The sequence below is a fragment of the Electrona antarctica genome (assembly GCF_951216825.1).
Source record: "Electrona antarctica genome assembly, chromosome: 3".
NCBI lineage: Eukaryota > Metazoa > Chordata > Actinopteri > Myctophiformes > Myctophidae > Electrona > Electrona antarctica.
The window spans coordinates 34,707,596-34,728,715 of record NC_136808.1 but is presented as its reverse complement, the minus strand read 5'-3'; the positions used below and the strand labels follow the sequence as shown (position 1 = coordinate 34,728,715).

At 43.1% G+C, this 21,120-nt stretch overlaps 1 protein-coding gene across 3 annotated transcripts in view; it reads right to left on the bottom strand.

The window, feature by feature from the left end:
* Positions 1-710: 710 nt before the first annotated feature.
* tox3 (TOX high mobility group box family member 3) overlaps positions 711-21,120 on the bottom strand; it is a 220,292-nt gene continuing 199,882 nt past the window's right edge. For all 3 annotated transcript variants that reach the window (XM_079497552.1, XM_079497551.1, XM_079497550.1), the window contains 5 exons: positions 18,966-19,217; positions 7,102-7,359; positions 6,550-6,780; positions 4,566-4,646; positions 711-3,276 (listed from right to left, as the gene is read on the bottom strand). In XM_079497552.1, coding sequence (XP_079353678.1) covers positions 2,416-3,276; positions 4,566-4,646; positions 6,550-6,780; positions 7,102-7,359; positions 18,966-19,217 — 1,683 coding nt within the window. In that variant the 3' untranslated portion in view covers positions 711-2,415. The remainder of the gene's footprint in view (positions 3,277-4,565; positions 4,647-6,549; positions 6,781-7,101; positions 7,360-18,965; positions 19,218-21,120) is intronic.

Here is a 21,120-nt window from a genome sequence, read left to right as displayed (position 1 = left end):
CTGAATTTGGAAAGGATATCAAGAAGTTACTATCACAGATGGTCGCTGCCTTGATTGGGAAACGATATTTCTGTCAGGTTTAAATACCTGAACGGCCGTGCAAAAAAAGAGGAGGGGGGGAAATAGCCTTGGCCAGTGACTTCACAGCCTATTGTGGAGATATGATAATTATTGTTTGCCATGCCTTCCTTCCCCCCGCTTACCATATTATTCAGGGGAGATGAGACACCCCCCCCCCCCCCCCCCCCCCCTGCACGGGTGATGTATTGGAAATGAAGGGAGTAAGAAAGAAAGAGGCAGAAGCCGAAGCACTGGTGTGTGAGAAGGGGACTGTTATTGAGAAGTACCAGTTACATGCTGACCTTGTCCAATTTGTGAACACTGTATTTCACACACGGTAACAATGGACTTCCATTCAAATCACTGAGAAATGGCACATACTCTTGAATAATGCCAAGATGAATGGTCACGGTGTATTATATCCCTGCAAAGACTTATTCTCTTTCATAGAATTCCTCCATAGAAAACATACACATATTTATTGTTTTATAACTCATAAAGAAACCGAGTACTTCCAATATTTCCCAATGTATTTATTGATTTTTATTTTTATTTTATATTTTCAATAGCTAACAGGGAGACATGAAGAAATACTTCATAAAAAGTATGGCAAATATAATCTTTGAAATGAACCGATTCCTTCAAATAAATATTTGTGATTGTTATTTTAATTTTGAACAAAGCGACACAAAGAAATATATAATACTTCATACAAAATTATGGCTACTATCATTAGTGATGGAATGCCTCTATACTTTGTGTTCATGGCTGGGCAAAAGAAAAAACACTCAAAAGTAAACTTTAAATTAAATTATCCTATCAAGAGGTGAAAAACAAACTGTAATTCATATTGTTATGCATTTATTCTATGGACAGGTTTCAAAAAGCAGTTGGTTTGTAAGCAAATTCAAACAAAATTAATTGCCGCTATTGTAACTCATAAAAAAGTAGAAAAGAGCAAGAAATGCACTATATGTGATATAGCAATCCACAGGTCGTTAACCAATATTTTAATTAAAGCCTCACATTATGAAAACTTTACAACAGGTGATATGAAAAATGTACATTTCTTTTCGTTTAATTTTTCATGTTTTTTTCCTTTTGTTTTTTTTACAGCTGGCAAAAATCCCTCCGGTGTCCTTTTTCAGTTGGCTTTAAACAGTGCAACACACTGGCTGCTGAGATTTACAGCATCCACTTTTTCTTTGTCTTTTGTTTTTCTCTTTCAGTTTTTTGAAACGAATACGGTATCAAGGAGCAGTGTAAAAATACATCAATCATGAAAGCATCTGCCTTGATCCAAGAAATTTGTATTTACCATAAAATATCCCCATTTGTTACACAAAATAAAAACATAATTTAATTGTTAAACATCTGAAGTTAAAAGCAAATACATAAAAGGAGGATTTTCTCTTTTTTTTGAGTGCCAGTTACTCTTGAGCAAAACAATGTGGAGGGGTTTTATCACTGGATACAGGAAGTCTGACCCCCAACCCACACACTCTACAGAACATATACAGCAGAATACAGCTACAACTTGATGACGCAGTGACATAGATGACATAATATGGCAGTTTATGTCTCTTCAGTCTGTTCAGGCCTTGATTCAGAGAACCACACCCCAAGAAGCCCCCTTTATGTCTTTATTTGTCTTATTCCTATAAAGAAAGACAGACGTGAATGTTTTCAAACACCACCCCGCCTTTAACAGTGCGATGATGTGATCAACAGTTTTTTTTAGGCCAAAGTTAATGCTCCAGGAATGATGGGTGGAAAAGAGAAAGATTGAGGTTCTGACAATTACTGGCCAGTGTGAGGAAAAGCAGACACGTTGATGTGTTGAGTTTACTGTCTTCCAGTACAGGGCCTGCGAGTCATTCCATTCGGGGTTGCTTTCTGTGACAGGCGAGAGACCTGCCAAAAATGCTCTTGTTGAAATGCATTCAAAATGTCCATTCGCTGGGCTGAACTGACAATTTTGACCTCATAAATAAAGCTTCATTGTTAAATAAAACAGTGAAAGACACACCTGTCCTTTCACCTACAATATGTGCCCAGAGTCAGTTTTAAATTGAGGATTGAGAGACCCAACAAACAAACAAAGGAAAACAATCATTGGGCATGTGCACCGCAGACTTCCCTTATAGCTCCGGCCTATTTCATAGACAAAAAACTCCAGCTAACAAGTTTGCTCCACTTTACACACGTGTGCATATCCGTCTGTACCAATGGACTAGTTCTTTGTATAACATTCTAAATTCTTACACACTTCTTAAGTGCAACGTAGAAAAGCAACGTGGAATGATGCTTTTATTATTATAAGCCTCTTCTTTGAGATAGGGCTTTTCATTTGGCTCAGTAGATGCTGACCTGTGACAGGACTTGGGCATGGGCCTGGATTTGGGAGGGGTGGGGTTGCTGCTGGGCAGTGGGCTGGGGGCTGCCAAGGGACGCGGAGCCCCCCACTGAGTGGGGCGTACCGGGGGAGTGCTGGGGAGGGGAGCACTGGGACTGATGCTGCTGTTGCTGCTGTTGTTGCTGCTGCTGTTGTTGTAGATGCTGAATTTGCTGCTGATGCAGCTGGTGCATCTGCATGTGTTGCAGCTGCATTTGATGTTGTTGTTGATGCTGCTGCTGATGTTGTTGTTGTTGTTGTTGCTGCTGCTGCTGCTGTTGCTGTATGTGGTGTTGCTGCAGCTGCTGCTGGAGGTGGTGTTGGAAATGCTGATGCTGCATCTGCTGCTGGATGTGCTGGTGGTGCATCTGCTGCTGCTGCAGCTGATGGTGCTGAAGATGATGTTGCATCTGCTGCTGTTGCTGTTGCTGCTGTTGAATCTGCATTGGATGCTGCTGCTGCCCCGGCTGCATGGGTGGCGGGCTCATTTGAGCCACAGCCGTGGATTGGGCACCGGCCACCATAGCCCCTCCGGTGCCCATCTGGCCCAATAGCTGCGTCGGCACCCCAGAGGGCATGTTCTGGTGGGCCACAGAAACAGAGGTGACGATCTGATTGCCCCCCATCCGCATCTGTAGAGGTTTTGGGGCGATGGCTCGCGGCAGTCCCTGCTGAAGGGCCTGGGCGGCGAGGGCGGCTGCGGACATGGATGGGTGTTGGTTGAGAGGCGACGGCATCACCAGGCCTGGGGAGAGACTGGTGGACGCCAGGGTCTGCTGCACCGAGCGGATGGTCTGGGCTTCAGCTGACTCTGCTGCAGCCTGGATGGACATGATATGGTTACACCACAAGAAGCCAGTGTATTTAAGGATGCTGTGGTTCTGGGTGTAAAAAGGAACCGTACGGTTCAACGCACCTCTTGTTTTGCAATTACATTTAGCATTATGCATAAATGTCGGTGACCTAAGATATCCCCTTCCCGTGACTGAATGACTGGGACACGCTATCGGATTAATAAATGAGTATAATGATTAGCCTATGTGTTGTCCTCTCCACTCGTAGTAGGAGCTCATTAAAAGTTGTTATTTCAACTTTACTATATCAAACAACGAATGGCTTGAGATATGTAAATTCCAATGGAAATGTACTAACTCACATGTATGGAAGGAATTTGAGTGGAAGTGTCTTCTTTATTAGGCCTAAACAGAAGGCTCACTTCTCGGCGGGGGAGGTGACATGTTGGAGATAGGGCTTTCACTTCTAGTGATTTTTACTAGTTGACTAGTTGCCTAGTATACTAGTTGTTTAACTACCTATTATGTAAAAAGATCTGCCCTGAGAGTTTACTACATTTCTTGACTGGGAGATCTGATGAATACCCATTTGGTGTAAAAAAAGTATTTACAGGGCACTAGTTACTTCCCGATGCCCCCACCATAAAATAATAAATAGATATAGTAAATTATATCAATAATTTCTGAACAGATCACTTTCTCTCTCAGGCTGCAGAAGGAAAAGTTTATTAAGTTTTGGTCTAATTTGGTTAAATATGTAATGGCTTTCGACCAGATTTTGTAGAGGCAAGGATTGAATAGCTAAATTTACTATCGTACTCATGTGCCCTATTTTAATTAGTGCTCACAAGTTCATGCACTCTCTCGTGTCTTTTTGTGTGTATTATATTGTATTTTAGCTTTTATGTATGTATGCACGTTTTATCTCTCCCAAATGATTTAGTTTGTTATTTGTCGTATTGTCTTTGTTTGAAAAAAACAAAACAAAACAATGGACAACCAAAGAAATGTTACTTGAAAGACCTAACTCAATTTTTTAGATTTGAGATTGTTTTGTCATGAATCAATGCTATTAAACACCCAACACAAAAAGCGATTCGGACAAAACCTCTTAACTCCGCAATGTGTCTCATCTGTCATGACGACTACATTTTTATAACATTGCAGTGGTTAATGTTTTTTTCTAATACGATGAAACAGCCACGACCGTCTCAGGAAACACAAAATGTGATGCAGGGGGAAACAAATGAATAATTTAATTGACTTGAATGTTTATCAATTTCACACGTTTGAGAAAATGGAAACATCATTCTCACCTTGGAAACCAGGCTAGCGCGGTATGCAGCAAGTGCTTTTAAATACTCCTTTTTGGCAGCCTCTGTTTTGCTTTTATAAACCTGCAATGGCGGGGGGGGAAAAGAAAGTGTGAAAAGCAGCTGACAGGTGTGAAAAGCAATCTTCCTAAACAAACATTACTCCAGTTACCTGAGGCAAAGCTTTCAAACACAGTATTCTAGTCATTCTAAATGCAACTGCTTCCTGGCTGAGTCTGTTCATTAGACACATTGTTTCCTTGGCTCACACTACAGCTGCAGTAAAACATGATTGAGAAAAGGTGTTAAACCTGATTAACACGGAACAGAAACATATTTTTGTATTTAGCACCATCGCTTTAAAGATGAGGTTCTAGTCCAGCCTTCCGCTAGTGGTGTACCGAGGCACACACTTTGTGGCATGAGACATGTGGCATGAGACAAGTTTCAGGTGTGTCTGGGGAATTTGTAAAAAAAATATAAAAACATATTAAATATGTTTTTCATTCACTGTACTTTATAGTCCTTTGTGCGCACTCAATTTCCCAATACAAGGAGAGGGAAGTTCTATACCATCAAATTGCTGAAATAGCAGATCTACAAGTTCACAGTGTGTTGCAATGTGATGTGAAAATAGCAGAAGTAGCAGATCAACAAGCTCGAAACGCGTTGCGAGCTTGCAGATCTGCTACATTTGTGTAGGATGATCAAGTAGGGCTTTAATTTACGAAAAAACACAAAAGTGGCACTGATGGCCTAGTGGTTAAGGCGCATACCATAGGCTCTAATGCCCGACAGTGAGCCTGAGCCTGATGACCTTTGCTACGTGTCACTCCCCAGCTCTCTCTCCCTGCTTCCTGTCACTCTAAAATGTACTATCAAAATAAAGGCAGAAAGTATCGTTTTAGTTTTCTTTGCGTTGGCTATTCAAAAAGAGCAGCCATACATGCTCACAGTGCAACATTTTGCGCCGTGCTGCGAGCTTGTACATCTGCTATTTTAGATTTTTTTTTTTTTTTGAAAGTGTGAGAACTATTGATTAACTATTGTTTTGCCTGCTAAGTGGTAGCATAAGAGCCTCCGTTTTCATTGCCAGGTTATCAGGGAGGAGGGGATTGTTGTTGTGAGGATTAATCTTGAGGATTAGCGCACACCCTTTACCTCTCGCCAGAAACGGTTATATGTCGGGAGCGATGCGAGACAAAGTCACAAATGAAATCCGAACATCGGATGCGCGACGGCTCCCCATGGACAGAGCTCGAAGCTTTAGAGATACAGAGCTTTGAAAATCCTGCTTTAATGGAGTCTAAATGGAGCTCGATGTAAAGAACCCATAGCTGGTGGGGACAGAGGCGTTGCATAGCAACCGGATCAACATTAAAAGGTAAATTGACGGTCCCCGCTGTCATATATGGAGTATACAATTTACAATTTAGGCATTTAGCAGACGCTCTTAATCCAGAGCGACTTACATTAGGCAAGAACAAAAGTAAGGGAATACATCACATATATAAAATGCATTTATCAAGAAACATGCGTAAGCTAAGAACGTAGCTAGAACATATCTATATAATGACACTATACATATTAACTATACATATATACTATACTATGCTATGCATATGTACTATGATGTGCTATGACTACATAAAATGCAATTATTGTGCTGTCTACATGACATGCTATAAATCTGTTTCAAATGCTATCTAAGTCTAAAAAGTGCTATCTAAGGGGGTAGGATAAGTGCTACCCCCTTAGATAGCACTTTTTAGATACGGGGGGGTAAGAACATGTACGTAGTTGGCACCGAACCTTAGCGGGGGGGTCCGAATATGTTCGTAGAAAAATTAAGAAGGTATTTGCATTTGTTAGGCTGGACGATCAAGGGCCAGAGCCCCAACGCCACCTTCGGAGAAGTGTCCAAGATCGTAGCCTCCACACCAAAAAAAGAAAAGTATGGAGATAAGAGGTTCCTGTGGCGTTGTACCTGCTTCTGCTCCTCTCCCAGGCCGTCCCACATGGAGGCTACGATCTTAGACACCTCTCCGAAGGTGGCGTTGGGGTTCTGGCCCTTAATGGCGGCCTGGGTGTCTCTGAAAAACAGAGCGTAGGCTGACACCGGCTTGGAGGGCTCGTTGGGGTCCTTCTTCTTCTTCTTCTTGGGGGTCTTGGGCTTCTTGACAGGGTCTACCGGAGCCGGTCGCTTTTCCCCAATCACCTGCACAGTCACATTAACATGTGATCTCATTTAGAAACACATTTGTAAAATATCATAAAATCTATGTAAATATAATAATAGTATTGGGGGTTTAAATGGGGTTGTTAAATGTCTGAAAAATACAGAAGAAAGAGAAGATAATGTAAATACATACATACATCCCTATGAAGCTATCTATGACAATTACAATATACATATATAATGGACCCCCACTACATATTGTATATAATTGTGTTACAGATTAGACCTTTTTTTTATCCCCGATTCATCTCTCTCTCAGCTAAGGTGTGAAAACATCATCTCAAGCTCCGTCCTCCTTACCCGGTTGCCTTCGTCCTGGTCATCCTCGTTGATGGAGCTGGAGGGCGAGGGCGTGGCCGACTTGCTGGCGGGCGGCGAGGGCGATGTGTGGGCGATGTTGGGCCCGCTCATGTTCAGCCCCAACTGTGCGTTGAGCTGCGATTGGTTAATGGTGGTCAGCTGGTTTCGCGATATCATCCCGTTGGGGTTGTTCATGTTGATGATGGACCGCATCACCATGGCCGGGTTGGGCGGGTACTGGCGGAGATGACCCATGTTCTGCAGGGAAACACAGTGCAGTGTGAGCGTGTGATCCACATGGTCATTCATTAACCAATAACCACATGAACCCCTGTGTCTCTCTCTATTCTGGGTGGTGTGGTACAGGCGAGTCCACATGAACCCCTGTGTCTCTCTCTATTCTGGGTGGTGTGGTACAGGCGAGTCCACATGAACCCCTGTGTCTCTCTCTATTCTGGGTGGTGTGGTACAGGCGAGTCCACATGAACCCCTGTGTCTCTCTCTATTCTGGGTGGTGTGGTACAGGCGAGTCCACATGAACCCCTGTGTCTCTCTCTATTCTGGGTGGTGTGGTACAGGCGAGTCCACATGAACCCCTGTGTCTCTCTCTATTCTGGGTGGTGTGGTACAGGCGAGTCCACATGAACCCCTGTGTCTCTCTCTATTCTGGGTGGTGTGGTACAGGCGAGTCCACATGAACCCCTGTGTCTCTCTCTATTCTGGGTGGTGTGGTACAGGCGAGTCGAGGCGACCATTCTGCGAAAATAGACGGCCTACAAGCTCACATTGCATCTCTTGTGAGCTTGGAGATCTTTGAGTGGTGTAAACCACTCCAACAACTGGCTTTGTATCCGTGTCTGTTCGTACCAAAAAAAATCACACCCGTGTGAACTGAGTGGTGTAAGGTCTTAGCCTGTCTTACGTAATGAAATCATGTCTGACGTAATGAAATCACACCCGGGTGAACAGGGTGAACATAGCAACCATGCTCATTTTTTCTGCACAAACAAAGCCAGTTGTATGAAATCACACCCGGGTGAACAGGGTGAACATAGCAACCATGCTCATTTTTTCTGCACAACAAAGCCAGTTGTAGGAGTGGTTTACACCACTCAACAACAAAGCCAGTTGTAGGAGTGGTTTACACCACTCAAAAAATGTACCCGTGTCCGTTCGTACCAAAAAAAATCACACCCGTGTGAACTGAGTGGTGTAAGGTTTTATATAGCATGATCAGCTCTGATCTGACGTAATGAAATCACACCCGGATGTGATTTCACAACTGGCCTTTTTTGTGCAGAAAAAATGAGCATGGTTGCTACGGTCATCCAGTTCACCCGGGTGTGATTTAATTACGTCAGAAATTATTTTGAACATAGCAACCATGCTCATTTTTTTCTGCACACAAAAGCCAGTTGTAGGAGTGGTGTAAAAAAAATGAGCATGGTTGCTATGGTCACCCAGTTCACACGGGTGTGATTTCATTACGTCAGACGACAGCTGATCAGTCTATATAAGACCTTACACCACTCAGTTCACACGGGTGTGATTTTTTCCCCGCTATCTGGCATACAGCAAAGTATAGTGGTTTAAGTGGTTAATTATTATATGGCATGACAGAGGACCGCAATGGAAACGGTTTTAGATTGATTGTGTTTGTATCCTTTTGACACACACACACACACACACACACACACACACACACACACACACACACACACACACACACACACACACACACACACACACACACACACACACACACACACACACACACACACACACACACACACACACACACACACACACACACACACACACACACTTTTTCCATGTATTGTCGATCAAGACAAAATAAAAGTTCAAAAAGAGAGCATGTCACTCTATCCTATGCAAGAAGCCTGCTTCATAATCCAGCGATAGTTCGCTTTGATCGATTGTTTTCCAAAGTGCATTCATTGTATGGAAATGTGTGAAAGGCCTTGTGACTGGCCAGTCCCTGGAGGCCATCATCAGTGCAGTGGTAGATGACAGTGGAGCCAGTTCCTCTCAGTTAAGTACATCAGTGGTTCTCAAAGTGGGGTCTGGGGACCGCCAGGGGTCCTTGGGGGGGGGGGGGTGAAGCGCATAACCCTGAACGCCTCCACAAAGAGACTGTTGCAAGTCATAATCTGTAAGCACGGTCTGCATGAGGCTGCATGCAACATGAAGGGAAAAAAATCCCCTACGCATTTTAGTGAAATGCCACTTTTTAAGGTTATAGTAACTTTCTCCCCCTGTTTCTGTGATAGGCAGAAGAAGAAGAAAAATTCAGAGATGAAATTCCATTTGTTGGCAGCTTTCATAGATCATACTTTGACTGCCAAAGAGTGGAGAAAAAAATGCTTCTATATAATCAACTCCATAAATCAAGCAGCAGAGGGGATAAAATGTAACTGTCTGGGACAGACACTCTCCCTCTCTTACCATCCAGGGTATATGATACAATAACCTCTTCAAAAATCTCTCATACGTTTCTCTTTTTCTCCCTGGTAAAACATTTGGTTCTTGAGATACTTTAGGGGGAGGGGGAGGTGGGGGTGCTTTGCATTGATTGCAGCGAGGATGAAATTACAAGGACTGCCAGCCTCCCGGAGAGGAGGGAAGACTGATCAGAAAGCCAGCAGAGCTGACATGGAACGGAGAGAAGAGAAGAGAAGTGAACACGGAAGCAAATAAAAGAAGAAAAAAAGGTTGATTTGTTCTCCCTATAGGTGCATCCATCTGTATGCAGCAGCGCAAACTCAATCTCTCCTAACATCAACACATCATAAAACCCACGCACCTGGCTTTATTGAAACAACCTCATGAGCGGCCCCCGTCCTACAAAAAAATAAAATAAATGAAACAATATTGTAACACTGTTTCAGGCAGGAACATATTGGATGTACCATCCATTTGTTTTCCCTCATAGGCTATGCTGCTGCATGGGCTGCTTATCTTGACTGCAATATAGTATGAGGGGCGGATGCCTTTTCCGTATATGCACATGCGTGTAAAATTCTGCAATATAGGCTAAATAACTGGTTCTCAATTGACACTGAGAAATATACAGTGTAGATTGTGTTCCCAGACATGATCTGGGATCTGGGGCCTAATGCATATCAAACTGGATATCCATGCTTCAAAAGGTTCCAGAGCTAGCTGTCATGTCATAGCCGTGCGGCAGAAATCTTTTTTTGTAAATTAACAGCCTGCCCTACTTCATCACACAAAAGTGGCAAAAATAGCCGACCTACAAGCTCAAAACGCAAAGTGATGCAACGCATTTTAAGCTTGTAGATCTGCCTCGAAGATTATCAGCACTCACAATGGCAAGTGACACTGATCATTCTTTACACAGTCACTTGGAACTCATACCATATGGACGAAGAATGGGAAAACGTTGATTTTAGTAGATGTTTTGTACCTTCAGCCATTGCGGCATTAAACTTGTATTGTCTTGGTGTTATGTTGTTCTGTGTTATATGGTTATGTGTTTGTCTATTGAACAGACTGTGAAGAAGAAAATCCCAGAGGGGACAATAAAGACATTATTAAAGAAATACATTAACGGCATTATTATTATTTATATTTTAATCGCAAAAAGTAACCGCTTCGGCACATAAATGAGGTTTCCACCCGACAGCGACAACTGTCCATCGCTTAGCAAGCTGTTGAGGCGACAGCTCTGGGTTTGCACCGCTCGTGGAGAACATCAAAGAAGCACACACACTGAGCTCATTAGTCGTGGCCATCTGTATAATAGCACTTCTGTTCCGTCCCAATGATGCAATTCTGCCATTCGTTTGGAATATGGCGATTTCCACTAAAATGGCCTTTTAGACGTCGTTCATACTCACTGATGGCGACAGTTAGACCTCATCATATCCTGTTCATCTGCATGCTCAACACATTAGAGCCATCATTTGGTCTTGTATAATCACAACAAGTGGAGTGGCAGTCATTTCAGATTTCCATTTGATGATGTCAAACCGAGACGACGGCTATATCAGTGAAATAACAGTTCAAGCACATTTGTAGTGTATGATTTGGACACAATGTTATCAGACATCAACAAATGACAGCCAATAACACGACTAGACAAGAAATCATCTTAACGAACACCGCCCCTTGATTGTGAATATGAATTCACACAACAAGGATGTTTTTTTTTTATGTCCCTCTGCTGTCTCATTTGCATTTTGATTGCGATATTGTCTGCAGTCACAGCGAGCATCTAAATAGATATTTTGATAGTTGTCGTAAATCTGCAAATAAGTCCTTATCTTGAGTGAACAGTGGCCAGATGTGTCCTCCTTTGTTAGGTTTGCTGTGTGTGTGTGTGTATGTGTGTGTCTGTGTCTGTGTGTGTGTACATTTGTGTTTCTTATGTCTGCACACGGGTGGACATGAATGCAATTTGCGTGTGTCAAACATAACTGAGCTTAGTGTCCTGCACAATCTACTCTCCAATCAATAAAGCTTCTCGATGGAAATTCAGATTGGAACTTTGCCCAGTGTGTGTGCCGTTTTAATGCCAAAGTTGAAGTTGATACACAAACGGCATCAGATACTGCCAGCAGTTTGTTGTCAAAAAGTAAATGGCTTGTTTGGCAGATCACTGTTGGCCTCCTCCACACGTAACAGTAAACACACTCTGCTGCATAAAAGCAACACACACACACACACACACACACACACACACACACACACACACACACACACACACACACACACACACACACACACACACACACACACACACACACACACACACACACACACACACACACACACACACACACACACACACACACACACACACACACACACGTACCTAAGTGTGCAGATAAAAATCTCAACAGTTGATGTCACTGAAAACAGGACTAGTGGCAACTGCTCTTTAAGATGCTGGAAATCAGAATTTTTGGGTGCGGTGGCTGAGTTTATGAACAGTGCAAGCTGTAACAGGCTGAAAAGAATGTTAACAAGTTCAATTTCCATTCAATCAGCGCACAGCTCTTGGAAATGCTCCATTGCAGGAGAGGGCTAAAATCATCTATATGGTAATTATAAGGATGAATCCGCCAGTAACTTTTGCCAGCGTGAAAGGTCAGTCCTATTAAAGATAGTTTATCAGTCCTCTGCACATATTCCTTTACTCGCCTTCTAAACGGGTACATCATTTTATTTTTCTCCCTCTCCCTCTCTCTCTCTCTCTCCCTCTCTCTCCCTCTCCCTCTCCCTCTCCCTCTCTCTCTCCCCCCACCTCAGTTTTCGGCAACCTGCTGAAGTCCGTGCTTAAGCCAAATGAGAAAAATGGAATTCTGAATGCCGGCAAAGGCTATAATAGCATGAAGATAAATTGTTTTTTCTCTGCTTTCCCTGTCTCTGTCAAACACACCTCTCTCTCTTTCTCCCTCTCTCTGCAAACACATCTCCCCCAACCCCCACTCCAAAACAAATTTCTCTTTACTTCCTCCTCTCCCTTGCTCAGACCCCCCGCCCGGTCGTGCAACCCCCCCCCCCCCCCCCCCCTCGGTCGTGCAACAGCCAGTGACCCATACCCCTTCCCCTCCCGATGCACTATGGGTATTTAAAACTTGTTCAACATGACATCATTTCATTTCGAGCACTGCCTGAGAAAACTAAATTACAGAATCAATCACGCAGAAGGTCAAGTCGAGACTTCATTACAAGTATTGCATGCCTGCATGAATATCTTTCATTTCTGACTGACCCAATATGTCACAATTGCTGTCTGCTGCTGAAGGAGGAAAAAAAAGAGAGATGGGGGGTGGGGGCTGTAAAAAAGAACACTGAAATTGATGTACAACTGTCAGTTCTACCTGGTTTGGAAGGGATAAGATCAAATAGAAAAATATGTTTTTTATTTCAGTTTTTAGATTTGCCATAGTAGCCATATTTTCCATTTTATTCAGCGTGTGACCAGTCAAAATGTAGGTTATTACTAGATTCACTGGTAAGTGATTCTAAAGCCCTAATGTATACAAAGACTTGGTATATGTACGGTCAGTATATGACATTGTAATAACAAATCAGCTTATTTGCTTCAGTTTCATGAGGATGGAGTTGCTAGGAGATGCAGTGTGTGGACCTTGTACGGTGGACTTGTCGTGTCGTATGTTTGTTGACTGCTCACTAGAACAGCAAAGTGGCTCATAAATATGAAACAAATCGTTGCCGACGGGTAGAAACCTTGTATCTCCATCAAGGATTCAAGGTTTCGGCTTGTTTGTTTTTTTGTAAATTAATGCCCTACTTCTACAAGAAGTGTCACAGAAAAGTAGCGAAAATAGCCGATCTATGAGCTCACAGTGTGACACGTTGCGAGCTCATAGATCAGCTATTTGCACCGTTTTAAAATGTTTTTAACCGTGTTGAACTTACAAGGTTTTCCCACCAACGGAATACCAAAACCACAGCACAACCTCTTAGTGGTAAACATAATAAAATAACTTGGCACAGATGTCCTCAGTAATGGCTTTAGCATATTATGCACAGTCAAGTCCCATGCTGTTAATTTAACTCTGAACTGTACAAATGTAACCAATTTGACACAATATTTGTAGACGTTCAGATCACCCTCTAAGCCCTGCTATACTTCAGCTATTAGAAAATAGCCTCGGTCCACACGTCCACGTGGCTGAGCTCGTCGTCGTGAGCTTGTAGATCTTGCTTTTATTGTATGTACCCAATAGGGACTCCAAGGTGATAGTGGTTAAATGGACTCTGAGGATTTTTACTGTGTACACCACCACTACTGGCTTATCCACTACTGCATCTTTCAAAGACAATAAGTGTGGACATGGAGTCCATTTCAGGCACATGCTTACTCCTGTCAAGAAGTGCACGCACACACGCACGCACGCACGCACGCACACGCACACACACACAGTTGAAAGACACCAGGTGTTTTTCTGAAATAGACAAAACGAAAGACTCTCAGTGTGGCAGGGAGAGAGCGATCGAGAAGAAATGGTGAATAAAGCAATACTGGCAGCTCCGGCGCCCACTACTTTGGCACTATTGAGACCCAATCACAAATCAGCAGAACACATGCTGGGAGACAAAAATGAGAGTCAGGAGCTTGTTAGGGGAGCAGATTAAATAAATAATGACTTCGGATTCAGGGCTTGCCAGGCGTTTTTCTCCCGTGCAGCCGAGAGAAAATGTATTTCTCTTTGTAGAGCCTCGGCATCTGTGGCCAATTTGCAAGACATACGCCGAACATCAGGGGAGACGACTTGGTGAAGCTCTTGGCAAAGCAGTGACATGGAAAGGAGGGGGGGAGGGGGAAGGCTCTGAAAATAACCCAGGTATGCTCTATGATTGGGTTTCTGATTAAGCTGAGCTATCACAGATGCCAAATATTCACCAGCAGTTGCGCTATGTAGATGAAAACCCAAAGCAACTGCTTGGGAAACAGGAGCTTGAGGTAGCCAGACTGAAAGAAATAATTGCTAAATGGTATATTGCGTGGTTTATTCCTTTGCCCCCGCAGCCATAGAAAATAACACGGATTATGGACATGTACATAAGGATGTCGTTCCATTATCGCCATGCTAACAAAATGACCCCACAAACATTCTAATGCACTGTTGGTTCTCAAACACTGGGTCGGGACTCATTTGTGGGTCACGGACACATTGTTATGGGTTTATATTTTGGTTTCCTGCATTTAGCTTTTAATTATCATGATTTGAAAACATTTCAAAAAACATTCACAAAAAAGAAAAGCTTTTGATGAATTAAATGATTTTTGTCAGTAATTTCATGATGAAATAAAAGAAAAGGAATGGAAGAAATTCCATAAATTAGAACAAATATTTAAGTAGTGAAAAGAGAGGATCTACAAGCACAAAACACGGCCATTTACACTACTTCCGTTTTGGGTCCCAGGCAAACATCTAATTTCTGTTTTGGGTCACGGGTTACAAGGTTTGCGAACCACTATTCTAAAGGGCCTCCCCATAAATATTACTGTGCAGAGAATATACGGCAATACACGGCAATACGCAGGGATTTGCACCGTTACATTTTCCACCTCAAAGTTATGTTTCCCTTCACCGGGCAAAGACAAAGGCGGAAATGAATGGGATTTCTGCGCGCATTGTCTCTAGACTTTTGGGGATCAATCCCATTCGTGGAGAAAATGAAGGACCACCGTAAGCCTTCCTCGTGGTACAATGTGCGATGAGTGATAAGGGGGGGGGGGAGCGTGCGGCGGCGACAATGCCACGAGGCATGGGAGCAGAAACCCCACATTCTCCCTTCACTTTTTAATAGAGTCCCCGCACAATCAGAGACATGAGCCATGCAAATGGTGTTAAAGAGGAATAATGTTTGAGCATCAAATCTAATCCGCCAGCAAGTCGTGAGAACAGTCAGGAATGTAATTGTGTCATGGTTCCCGTTTCTTCCAGATGTAGAAAGCTTAACTGACCATGAAATGAAAATTCTTTAGGCAAAAGCCTGCTGGGGCTCACTTAAAATACTGTATGTGGTGGAGATATTTTAAAAGCCGCAATTATTTTTACATGCCAACAGTTTGGAAAGCAGGGGGAAAAAGCCGTAAAAAAATGTTTACAGCCCTGTCCCATATGGAATGTAAATAAATATCTGTAGCATCGGTGCAATTCGACGAATGTGTGTTTTGGGAGGGGGAGGAGCAGGCCTATTTCCTGTATTCATATAGTTAAAATGATCATGGCCCCCTTGACACAATGTAATACCTTTTTACGTGGTTCACAAAGCAAATGCAGCATCAATACTGTCATCATCTGTGTGCTTTCATTTCTGTTCCCCTAAATGAATCTTCCGTTTCAGTAATAGGGCTGGAAGACAACTAGTCAGCCAGTGACATTTCCATTTTTCCTCCTCAATGCTCCTACGACTGTGGCATTTGAGACCCCCCCCCCCCCCCCCAGCCAACAATCTTAAAATCTATAGCACACAGCATTATCAGCATAAAGACAGCCATTACTGTGTGCAGTGTTCTTGGCTTGACCATCTGTGTCAATGGACCAGTATTATGCCAGTTCTTACTAAAGAAACTCTCTCTGTCTGTAGGTCTGCAACTATTCATTAGTTTCTTAGTGATTATTTCAATTACTTTGTCAAAATATTTTTAATGATCTTGAATTTCCTGAATTGACTTTTTTTTTTTTTAAATAAATCGATTAGTCTGATTAACACTCAGATTGCCCGGGGGTTATTTAATCCATTAAATCATAGCGCCCAAGCGATTCATAGAAGCAGAGCACTTTTACAGACGGACCAGATGTTATCCCGGATGTGGATGTAGCAGCTAAATGTAGCCAAAACACTCTAGAGCCGATCGACAACAACGGGAGGTAAGATTAAATCTACAGCGACTAGCGACTGGACAGCGGGGGGCCGTTTAACACATGATCTTTTCTTAGAATTGGACGGGATGATTTAGATCGAGAGTTTTTTTTTTTTTTTTTGTCCCAACTCTGTCTGCCCAGTGTTCCCTCAGTGCCTCCCCATGAGTACCTCCCCAATGTCTGCCCAGGGCCTCCCTAGTGACTCCCCAGTGCCTCCCCAGTGTCTCCCCAGTACCTCCCCAGTGCCTCCCCAGTGCCCAGTGTCTCCCCAGTGCCTCCACAGTGCCTCCCCAGTGTCCCCCCAGTGCCTCCACAGTACCTCCCCAGTGTCCCCCCAGTGCCTCCCCAATTTTTTGGCGCGAAAAATCCTGCTTAGGGAGCCAGATTGCTCAGGACCAGCCCTGTGTGGAGCGATGCGATCGGTTTTCATATCAATAAACTTCGTCTTTTGGATAAATCTTCGTCCTGGGTACTGGGTGTTACTAATAGAAAAGACGGTGAACTTCGTCCTGGGCGATTGGGGTGTTAACCAACCCTCTAAACCCTGTTTATACATTTTGACGTACAATCGGATTCGTGTCACATGAAACATAGCAGAAAGAGCCGATTTACAAGATCACAATGTCTCGCATCATCGTGATGCATTGTGAGCTTGCAGATCTTTTGTTAGCCTTTTTTTTAATAGGTTCAGTCTTGTACAAAGCACTGTTTTTCCCATGCATACAGAAAAAGCTGAACCAGAACTCCAAAACCAAAGCAAAGTGAATATTCAGAACATTCAGGATCCGAACAGCATCAGATAAAAGGTTGTGAGGACCTCGTGTGACATTGGGAGAGAATCCTGCATCAGCATTTACAGTAGTGGCTGTGGGAGGCCTCTGGAAGCAACATGAATTATATATGAGCCCCTGAAAACACAGTGGCCGGTGTTGCCAGATTACAACCAGGTCTATGAAAACAAGCCCAAAAGAAGCCACTGCAGGCTGCGTGAACACTTTTAAACCTATATGCATTTGAAAATAGCTGAAAATTGTAGAAAAGTGAAACATTTGAAACATTTTAACAACACTAAACTTGTATGGCGGGGTACCTGGCACAACATATTTTCAGATGGGGGTCTGCGGGCGGACAAATACATATTAATTTAGGGGTAGCCCATGCAAACGTTTGAGAATCACTGGTTTAAACAACATTAGGAAGGAAGCCCAAATAAGCAACTTAACTTTAGAAACACGCCCAAAAAAACCCCCCCGCAACTTATAAGCAACTTTACAGAAAAACAAGCCTATAGTAAAATAATCATGTAAGTAGGCGTACAGTAAGAGTAGTGCAACATCAACTGAAGCATTACAAATATAAAATAATTGATGACTGTAAATTACATATCATCATGTAATAAATGACTTGGTATCGGAATGGCGTATACATACATACTTGCCGATACCGATACCAGCATTTTAAGCAGTATACAATTTACAATTTACAATTTAGGCATTTAGCAGACGCTCTTAATCCAGAGCGACTTACATTAGGCAAGAACAAAAGTATGGGAATACATCACATATATAAAATGCATTTATCAAGAAACATGTGTAAGCTAAGAACGTAACTAGAACATATCTATATAATGACGCTATACATATTAACTATACATATATACTATACTATGCTATACATATGTTCTATGTTCTAGTATTCTAGTATTGTTATTATAGCCTGATTATCAGACTCTGAAGCTTCCTGAAGCTTAGTGGAGGGGGCGGGGTCTATGGGCTGGAAAGTAGGCTTTTACGATACTGGTAAACAACTGGTAAAAAAGCAGACATGGCAACAGTGGCACTTCTGGGTCCCATTTTCACTGTCCTTCTGTGTGTGTGTGGGGGGGGGGGGGGGGGGGGATTTGCTTTGTATTCTTAACACCTGTGATCTGTTCACATCTGCTCACCTTACAGAGGATCATTCAGAGGCTTTAAGAAAAAAAGAAAGAAAGGAAAGAATCCTCACACGGTAAAGAAACATAATATCATGACATTTACTCAATGTGATCACATCCCTCCTGTGTTGTAAACATGGCCAGATGCTCCACCAGATGCATTGACAACAGGAGGCGAACGGAAAACTGTGAAGGTGACACGACGTTGCGTCGGGAACTGCACGTTTCTTTTTTTTTCCTGATATAACTTCACATTGCAATGTCCTCAACACCTTCTCTCTCTCTCTTTTGTGTTCGACACACACCACACTAGAACCCTGGTCTCAGACGAGTTAGGCTATGTGTCAACTCGGGGGGGAAAGGACAGCGCTAGCGGATGATTGGCTGCTGACGGGCGGGTGCCGGTCAGCTAAGCGCCGACCGGTCACGCAGACAAATGAGGTGGCAGAGAGAGCAACATCTGGCGCTGCGAAAATAAAAGAGACCTTCCTTTCCCTAGTGCTGATGGAGTATTATGTGTGCAGATGGTGTACACTCACCACAGGTAAGCCATTGTTGATGTGCAGACGCTCCTGGTCCATCATGTTCCGTGAGATGGTGATGGAGGGGAGCTCCAGGCTCTGCGGGGGGAACTGAGGGGTCAGCGGTCCCCTGTGCTGCTGACCCGGCAGCTCCGGGACCCCTGGGAACGGCGAGTCCACGTCGGACAACCCTCCGAGCTCCGTCTCCGGCGGGGGCGTGATGGGCGGAATCTCGAACTCCTCGTCTCCCAAGCTGGGCGTGTGGAATGTCTGTCCAAGCGGATGAAAAATGCCAAGATTAAAATAGTACTTTTAAAGCCGGCAGGAATCCTTGTAGGGGAGTAACAATTTTGTTTTAAGGGAGTCTTTTAGCTTGAGTGCTGATACACTTGTCTATTAAGTGCACAAAGATGTAACATTTCCTAAACCTATGAAAAGGTCTACTTTGAACAAATATGATGAGTGCAAATGAAACATGTCAAACACACACACACACACACACACACACACACACACACACACACACACACACACACACACACACACACACACACACACACACACACACACACACACACACACACACACACACACACACACACACACACACACACACACACACACACACACACACACACACACACACACACACACACTAGAGAGAGGATACATGATAATAGCATTTAATCTTGGGGATGAGAAATGTGGGGTTGAAGTGCAGGGAAAATACACGTCACAGGAATAGGGGTTTTTCAGAAATATTTTCAGATGTTATTACACTTTGCCAGAAGTGTTCCTTTGTGTTCCCCATGCCTGCACCCGTAAATCTGCTCATCAAACAGTCTAATCCTTCTGCCTCCAGAATTAAAGCTTTCGGTCACACTTAATTTACTTATTTGCTTCTTGGAGATGGGACTGTTCTGGAGCCCGGCCGATGGCAGATTTCTGGGTCCGATGCCCATCACGATTTTGGAGAGCCCCAAGAGGCCTAGACCACAGATTAGAGATGTATTTTTTTTTCTCATATTTCATCAAAAAGTGCTAAATCTATTTTAAAAACATATTTTCTATTTGAGAGCATTTACAGTAACTATATTTGATTAACTGTTTTCTCCCTTTTTTTTTTACATGTTCAGCTATGATGGCATGCCCAGAACTCCAGGGTGAAATTGGTTAATGTCCCTCGACTCTCTTGCCTTATTCAACAGCCATTGAATGAAAACCACTGGTTTGCTGGACAGTTAAGGGACAGATGTTGACTGCCTTCTCCAAGTTCCCCTTCTTACACAACTGAACCTCATTGTGACTGGGACCTTCACTAGCAGAGACATAATGGCAACCTAACTTAACCAAATAAGCCAAATGGCTTTTAGCAGACATTAACTTTACCATTACAATTGCGTACAACAAACCATATTTGGGTGTAGCTGCATTGAGAACTTCTTATGGTTATGGCTGAGTCATGGTGACATGAGTGTGATGATGTGGTCCGCCGGCCAGTCCTCCCAATTTTAGCCAATTTTAATATAGGATAAAATCCAAATACCGCAAATAGCAGAAGATATCGTGTCTTATATCACAATATCAATTTTATTACCAATATATTGTCCAGCCCTGGCCTGCCAGTGTGGGGCTTGAACCTACAGTATGACCTACGTATGAAAATTCAGTTTTTTTTTTTTTTTTTCAAGCCAGGCAGCTCCTGTGCTTTCGTTCTGTCTCTGCGTTCTTGCCTCCTCTGAAATGAAACCACAGGGAGACAGACAGCAGTGGAGGGAATATGCAGACACAGCTCTTGATTAGGGAGTGTTAATATTCCCCGTGCTTGCTTTAGCACACAGACACTTGAAACTAATTCATTGCCTACTCAGGGCACTGTCTTGACAAGCATTGATGAATTCCAGTGGCAGCGGAGCTAGCTAATAGAGATCTCATTCCCCGTTTTTGCTCTCACTCGCTGCTCCATAACCTGCTGCTGTTTCACTTTCCCAATTCTCGTTTCACAGCTGTTCAAGGTTTTCTTTTCTTTTTTTTCTTTTTGAGCGACCTGAAGTCATACAGGATCAGAGAAGCTCACTTCTGGATTACAGAATAGAATATCATATTGTTGCCGTCGGGCAGAAACCTCCTATCTCCATATTCTAACTTGTTGTGTTGTTTTTTTGGTAAATTA